The sequence below is a fragment of the Chrysochloris asiatica genome, unplaced genomic scaffold, assembly GCF_000296735.1.
Source record: "Chrysochloris asiatica unplaced genomic scaffold, ChrAsi1.0 scaffold00133, whole genome shotgun sequence".
In the NCBI taxonomy this organism is placed as follows: domain Eukaryota; kingdom Metazoa; phylum Chordata; class Mammalia; order Afrosoricida; family Chrysochloridae; genus Chrysochloris; species Chrysochloris asiatica.
In genome coordinates this window covers 1,457,011-1,465,125 of record NW_006408651.1, presented here as the reverse complement: position 1 = coordinate 1,465,125, position 8,115 = coordinate 1,457,011, and the positions used below count along the sequence as shown (strand labels likewise).

The 8,115-nt window shown below is 39.1% G+C and overlaps 1 protein-coding gene across 1 annotated transcript in view; it reads left to right on the top strand.

The window, feature by feature from the left end:
- The window catches only part of GPATCH2 (G patch domain containing 2), a 226,566-nt gene extending 218,823 nt beyond the window's left edge, over nucleotides 1-7,743 (top strand). Inside the window, exon 10 of the mRNA XM_006869709.1 lies at nucleotides 7,523-7,743. Coding sequence (XP_006869771.1) covers nucleotides 7,523-7,743 — 221 coding nt within the window. The remainder of the gene's footprint in view (nucleotides 1-7,522) is intronic.
- The last annotated feature ends 372 nt before the right edge of the window (nucleotides 7,744-8,115 follow it).

Below are 8,115 nucleotides of genomic sequence, written 5' to 3'. Positions count from 1 at the left end.
GACTAATTTCACTCAACATAATGCCCTCAAGGTTCATCCATGTTATGTGGTGGCTTGCAGCTTCCTTGTTGTTCTTCAAGGTAGCATAGTATTTCATTGTGTGTATGTACCACAGTTTGTTTATCCATTCTTCAGTTGATGGGCACTTTGGCTGCCTCCATCTTTTTGCTATTGCAAATAGTCAAGCCCTTATTGTTGTCAAGTGCCTTTGAGTTAGTTCCGACTCAAAGCAGCCCTGTATAGAGTTTCCAAGGAGCATCTGCTGAGTTTGAACCACTGACCTCGTGATTCAAACCAACCTTGCAGTCCAGTGCTTTATCCCACAGGAAATGCTAAATATAAAGCCATGCCTACAGAAATTGAGGGAGCAAGGTGGCTTCATATGATAAACGCTGGAATAAAATAAAAATAAATGATGAATATGAAGCAGACATCATTCTATTCCGAATTATCCACAGATGCCATTGTATGTTCTTCTTGTCATTGTTAAGTACTGTCTAGTAGGTTCCAACTCATAGCGTCTCTTTAAAGGGTTTCCAAGGAGTAACTGGTGGGTTTGAACCACCGACCTAGTGGTTCAAACTGACCTTTATCCTGAAGTACTACACCAGCGCCATACCTATATGTTATTGTTTATAAAGGTGCCCTGGTGGCACAGTGGTCGAAGCACTCAGCTGCTAACGAAAAGGTCAGTGGTTTGAACCCACCAGAGACTCTGTAGGAGAAAGATGTGGCAGTTCACTTTTGTTGTTGTTGTTGTTGTTAAGTTCAATCAAGACAGTTTCAACTCACAGTGACTCCCTATAGGTTTTTCAAGGAGCAGCTCGTGGGTTTCAACTGCCAACCTTGTGGTTTGAAATCCACAGCTTATGTTACAGTGTCGCACCCTATGGGGTAGTTCTACTGTGTCTCAGAATCAACTCTGGCAGTTTTTCAGGATTGTTTTTTTGTTTTGTTTTGTTTGTTTGTTTGGGGTTTTTTTGGCTTTTCAATTGTTTTTATAAATTGGGAGAAGTTAATTCACATAGTGCGCAATGAAATTACTTTGAAAAACTAGCTTGAAGCCTCATTGTCTCATAGTGGTATTTGCCACTAACCGTCAGGAAGAGGCAATAATGCAGGTCATGGAAAGTGCACAGGTTTTTAGAGGAAGACTAACCGAGCTTTGAATCCTAGTTTACCCATGTGTGGTCATGTTACTTCATCTTGACTGTGTCTTCAGTTATCTCACCTTTGGAAGCCATTAGTATCCCCCCTTCCACAGTTAGGTGGGGATTAAAGTACATGGTTGGCATGCCACAAATGGTCCTGAGTTTATGTTAGCAAATAAACATCCCATTGTACCTTTGAGCTCAATATAATTTTTTTCATAAGATGGAAAAGAAATCACTTTCCAAAACTCATAATCTTTAATGGATGATGGTTGATTAAGAAATATCCTTTCATGTAACCAAGACATCTGTCAATAAGAACACTCCCTTCTCCAGCCATGTCCGTAACATGTTCACGTCTTTTATTCTCCTTGTTTTTATCTACTAAGTTTGTATTACTTGGGGAAAGGAACTGCTTTTACATAAAATTTCCATAGTTGAAAATGTAAGTGCCACAAATTTTTAAGCAATTAATTGTTTGAACTGATTGTGTTGAACAAAACTCACCTAAAAATGCCTGCCGTATTGCAGATTATACAGCCATCTGAATAGGTGAGGTTTTGCTGTGTTAAAAAATGAAATAATTAAAACATTTGAAGTAGAGTTATAACACTTTCTCTCTTTGTAAACTGTGCTTATGAGTTTTCAACAGTAATTAAGAATCTGTGGCTCTAGTTATTGAGAAAAGAGGATAGTATTCCACCTTAAAATTTTAATAGCATTGGTATTAATAATAATAATAATAGCTCTGCCCTTCAGCTGTCTAGTAAAACAACGGGGCGAGGAAGGATGGGAAGAAAGAGCAAGTGTAAACCGCTAAATGCCTTCTGAGTGCAGGGTACAGACAGAGGCAGGGCACACTTGCTGTTCTATGGGAAGCAGCATGTATCACCTCCCCTTCCATTGGCTGTTTATCCAACATCAATACAGCACTTTAGGAGCCAAATTACTAAACAAGCTGCCAATTAGGCCTTCAGTCAGCTGGATAGATTAGCAGCTAAGAGAGGCCGATACAAGATTTTCATCTCTTGAGCCAATTACGCCAGTGAATTCCCATCCACAATACTCTGTGGAAGATTTGAGGCAAAAGGACCAACTCTGCTGTAATAGATATGAGATCCTACATAAAAGGGGTTACCACAGAGCACGAAGAAGCATTGGCCGGTTGTGTATTGCTAAAATTGCCCACATCTTAATAGGCAGGGACGTCAAGGATATAGCACTGCAAGGAGCAAAAGAGAAGGAAATCATGATTAGTCTGAGGCTGAGTTGTTCAACTCCTTAATCTCATAAAAGATAGGGAGAGAGACCAAAAGTAGATCTCACCTTAGAATCATTTTCCATGAAAAATGATGTATCTGAGGATTTTTTTGTTTCTTTCTTTCTTTTTTACGTTTGTGTTAAAAGGTCATTGTTTTAGGGGGATTTGTGTGAGAAATCAACCCTGGTGGCACTGTCAGTTAGGCACTGGGCTGCTAACTACAGGGTCAACAGTTCAAACCCACCATCTGCTCCAAGGGAGATAGATGAGGATGTCTGCTCCCATAAAGATGTACAGTCTGGGAAACCCTTCATAGGGTGGGTATGAGTAGGAATCGACACAGTGGCAGAGAGTTTGAAAAGATTTAGTATTTGAGGATTTAAATGTTCTTCCTTTTTCCCCATCCCAGGCTTTCTACTCCCGTAAAGATTTACACCCTCGGAAACTCTGTACAGGGTCGCTATGGGTCGGAACTGACTCGACGGCACTTAACAACAACAACAACAACTCTACTATAAAGGAGCCCTTGTAGCATAGTGGATTACTAACAGCAAAGTCAGTAGTTCGAATCTACCAGTTATTCCATGAGAGGAAGATGAAGCTTTCTGCTCCCATAAGGATTTACAGCTTCACAAACCCTATGCAGGGACGCTATGTAGCTGTACCAACTTCGTGGCACAAAACCATCACCACTACCTTGACTATAAAAAATCAGTGGCTTCATATGATAAGCTCTGGACTGCAAATCACAAGGCCAGTGGTTCAAGTCCACCAGCTGCTCCATGGAAGAAAGATGAAGCTTTCTGCTCCCTTGAAGATTTAAAGCCTCAGGAACCCTATACAGGGTCATTTGAGTCGGAACTGACTCAACGGCACTTCACAACAACTGTAAGACGGTTCTTCATTTTTGTTATAAAGAGAAATGAAACCAACATAAATGTTGAGAGAGAAAGAACAGACCCTTGAAATGTCAACACTTTAAACTGTGTTAATGAATTGGTTATCATTTGCTGTTCTCTTTTGTGGCAGCATGCCATGGAGTTGCTTCTGACCCATAGCTACCCAGTATAATAGGTTTTCCAAGACGAAATCTCTGGGAGCAGAAAGCCTCATCTTTCTCCTGCAGAGCAGCAGGGAGAGTCTAACTGCTACTGGCCCAACTAGTAACCCACTACACTGCCAGGGCTCCTTGCTGTTCACTTTAGGACTGGGAATTGGCCACACTGTGTCCTTTGTAGATATGTTTTACATAGGCCTCATATTTTTTTCTTAAGTATTAAACAAATTTTAAACCTGAACTTTTGCAAGCTGGTTGTATCAGAAATATGATTAAACAGCTGTGTAGCCTGAAGCAGTATTTGATCTCTGATCAGATTTCAGCTTACAGATGGAATTAAATTAATTCATGAAATCACTGAAAAGTCAGGGTTATGGGACAAAACACTGGAGCACTATTTAACTTAACATACCTGAGGAGCAGTTGTTCTGGAAAAAAGTTAACATACTTTCATTTTCTTGAAGGTCTGTCTTGATTGCCACTATAATGATAATATCAAAATTAAAACTTACATTTTTACTTAATAAGCACAATTTTTGACAAAAGACTTTTCTTGTTGGGTTTTATTTTTTTGTAACCAAGAGTTAACCCAGGATGTAGGTATACTTACTTATTGCTGTTGTTAAGTGCCGTCAAGTCGATTCCGACCCATAGCGACCCTGTATAGTTTTCCAAGGAGCAGCTGGTGAGCTTGCTTGGACCACTGACCTTGCAGTTCAAACGACTTGCTATCTGACGCATTCACCCACAGCGCCACACCAGGACTCTGTTAAGTGTTGTTGCTTGTTTTTATGTGCTGGGGAGTCGGTTCCGACCCATAGCGACCCTGCACAGGGTTTCTGAGGCTATAAATCTTTATGGGAGCAGAAAGCCTCATCTTTCTCCCATGGAACAGCTGGTAGTTTCGAACTGCTGACCTTGAGGTCAGCAGACCGATTTGTAACCACTACGCTACCAGACCTGCTTTATATATATATATGTATGTATGTATATATACCTAAAATGCAACTGTATCACCAGAACCACCTATCATATAGTTTGGATGTTCAGTAGTATATTTAGATTTTAATACATTTCCTAATTAGAAATTTTCCCATCTTATCTTTGTATATGTATTTCTTTTGCCTTGGCCAAACAGTAAATAATGCTTATCAAGAATTTTTCTATGATATCTATCAGACATTTCCGTTCAAGTTGTTCATATTACATGTTAATGTACACTATTTGTTTCCATTAACTGAGAATCTTTTTTTTTCTTAAGATTTTACATGGATGGTCTTATGCAATATTTGTCCTTTTGTGACTGACAAATTTCTCATAATTAGCATAATGTCCTCAAGAGATCCAATTTTTTTTTTAAGTTCAAAACCAACTCAATTATTAGTCCTTGTAGTCAAATTAGCAAGTGGCAAATTTTATTCGGTCCTAGAAATCATTGAAGATTGAGAATATCATTGATGATTTTGAAAAATCATTGATGATTACTCTGTTATCAGTTACTAAAACTGATCCCTAGCATTTTACAGTTTTCCTTCTTTTACAAGTCATAATCATGGGCAATAACCCACTTGTGATCCCAAGCAAGATGCACTATTGGTGCAACACTGGAATTTTTTTTAATTCCATTTTTCAGTGTGAAATACATACACCAAAGAATACATGAAAATGTGTATGTACAGTGTAAAGAACAACGGTAAGTAGGCCATTTGTTTAACCAGCACCTAGACCATGAAATCGATTATTAACGATACGCCAGAAGCTGCAAGCTTTTTGTTATTTGTTAGTAGGGATGCTTGTGCCTCCTACTGTACCTTAATATCTCCATTGTGAATGTAACCTTAGAGAAGTAGGACAGTAGGCCCTGTGTGTATGTATATGGGGGGTGGGGTGGGGTGGTTAAAAGTGTTGTCATAATTCTGGGTCAAAGAAGAAAGAAATGATGATAGCAAATAATAAGGACAGAATGGAGCGAACAGAAAAATCTGACTCCCAGGCCTTTAAAATCTACAGCTACCCATTTAACGCATATCTAGGAAGAACACTCCTCACATCAGAGTAGAAATATGCTGGATTTAGGACTAAGCATCCTCTGGAAGGCCTATTGAAGAAAGAAAAAAGAAAAAAAAAGGGGGGGTGGGGCAAGCTCTCTTTATTCCTGGAGGCCTAGAGAGGAAATAATGAACAACCACTACATCCCTGTTAGACGTGTACTGCAAACCCTACTATAGGAGATTGGCCTGAGCATCTCCTAACTAAAACCAAGGTTATTTGAAGATAACCCCATTTCCTTTTTTTATTTCCACAATCTCCAATAACAGTTTACTTGATAATCACCTCTTTCTGAAAGGGGGTGGGAACAACCATAAGTAATGCTCAAGTAATGGAGAGCTCTACTTGCTTGTATCTGTTTGACTTCAGATTTGCTGTGTTCCCTTTTCATCAACCATAATCTCACAGCTGCTGCTAAGAATGAACAAAAATGGACCAATCAAGTAGAGACAACCCATGCCACAAGCTGGGGAGACAGACCAAGTCTAAGCCTGCAATTGAGGAAAGGATCTCAGCTTCTTGTAATTTTTTTCCCCCTTTGACATTTGTTAATTTCTCAGTACTTTGACTACATATATAATACTTGTAAATTTTCCCATAGAATCAAATATACAATATATATGTTAAACTTTAAATTAAAACTCAATCTTTGAAAAGACTATCAAATTGCAAATGCATAAAATAGATGAATCTCTCAGTTACTTTGGCTATTAGGGAAAACAGCAGCTTTTTCTAAACCTCATGGAAAGCACTACTAGGCTTATCTTAGGATTCCTTTTCTAAAATAAGGAATGAAGGTAGGTACACAGATCGACAGGAGCGAAAGAAAGTGAAAGGAAGGATGAAAAGAAAGGAGGAAGGAAAACGGGAAGAAAATATATAACGGGCTTCCAAAGATGTATGGAAAAATGGGATTGAAAGGTGATGAGCTTTCCCCATGAACTTTTTGAAGCTCCCTCCTGTAATTTATTGAGTGTGTGTGCGTGTGTCTGTGTTTGTGTAAAAGCAAAATTAAAGCAGCTGTCCACAAGCCAACTCCAACATGATGATTCCATGCATGTTCCACCATCTCCTGTGACTATAACCTTTCAGAAGTAAATTTGCCAAGTTTTCACAAGTGCCTTTGGCTGGATTCGAACTGCTAGCCTTTTGATTAGTAGTCAGTCACCTGTTTGTGCCACACAGGATGCTTTATACACACACACATTTTCCCCTCTGAGTGCTGGTGTGGCACTGCGGGTTAATGCGCTGGACTGCAAGGTCAATCTGACCACAAGGTCGGCATTTGAAATTCGCCAGCCACTCATCGGAAACCTTATACAGGATTTCTACGAGTCGGAAGCAACTCGATGGCACTTAACAAAAGCAACAACAACCTGTTTCAGTAATCATTAAATATGAAAAGGAAGAAAAGATTAAAAGGATGCATGAACTTCAGACAGAATAGTAATAAATAAGAAGATTATAAAAAGCCTAGTGATTAAGAATTCTATCAAATAGCTGTTTGTTTGATTTTCATTTTAGTCTGGTTTTGTAAATGTCAAACTCCCAGGCAAATATATGGTATTTTGGTGCCGAGTTAGTAACTTTCAGATCTGCCATGGGAATAACCTGGTAATGAGAATAAATCCATTTGCAAAGTACGTTATGATTTATTGAATGCTTTCATTCCTTGGATGGTCTCACTAGGAACATCATTAATGATCTTACAGTTTTCTGTGTGAGATAGGCAGTGTACATTGCGTTGTGCCTGTTGTACAGATGAGAAAACAAAGGCCCCAAAAGGATAAATAATTTACACAATTACCTAGTGTTAAAACTGTGAAACTGCACCAAGATTGTTCTTCACATTTTTTCTTCTATAATAAGTCAATTATCTAAATATGGGTAAAGAACCCTGTGTGAGACCTTGTTGAAACAAACTTAGAAGAACTTGTATTCAGCCAGAGAATCTTCTCCTGTGTCACTAATAATCACTACTAACGTGTGTTGTTATTCTTTCAGGGCTTGTAGGTGAAAATGCTCAACCAATCCTAGAAAACAACATTGGAAACCGAATGCTTCAGAGTATGGGGTGGACACCTGGGTCAGGCCTGGGACGAGATGGCAAGGGGATCTCTGAGCCACTTCAAGCCATGCAGCGGCCAAAAGGATTAGGACTTGGATTTCCATTACCAAAAAGCACTGCCACAACTACTACCACCAATTCAGGAAAACCTACCTAAGAAGAAACATTTTACAATTTTTATTCATTATATCCCATTAAATTTCAACATAGCTTCTGGTATTGGAGCAGAAATCCACACGCCTCAGACGCATCACTCCAGCTTCCTAAGTGCATCCAGTCCTGCCACCGTGAGAGGAATGGGATTTGTACACACTTCATGGTGCTAAAGTGAACACCTGTTACCCTTTTAAGTTTTTCAGCAGTTCAATTTCAGCTGTTTCTAGGTATAAGTAACACCTTATTCTCTTATTTATTTAGATCTCAGATGTCAATAACTTCTAATGCTTTTGCTTGATTCATGTATGTGTGAAGCCCAGGAAAATGTGAGCGCACTACAGATTTCTAAAATGGGGTCAGTCCTGTCATCCCT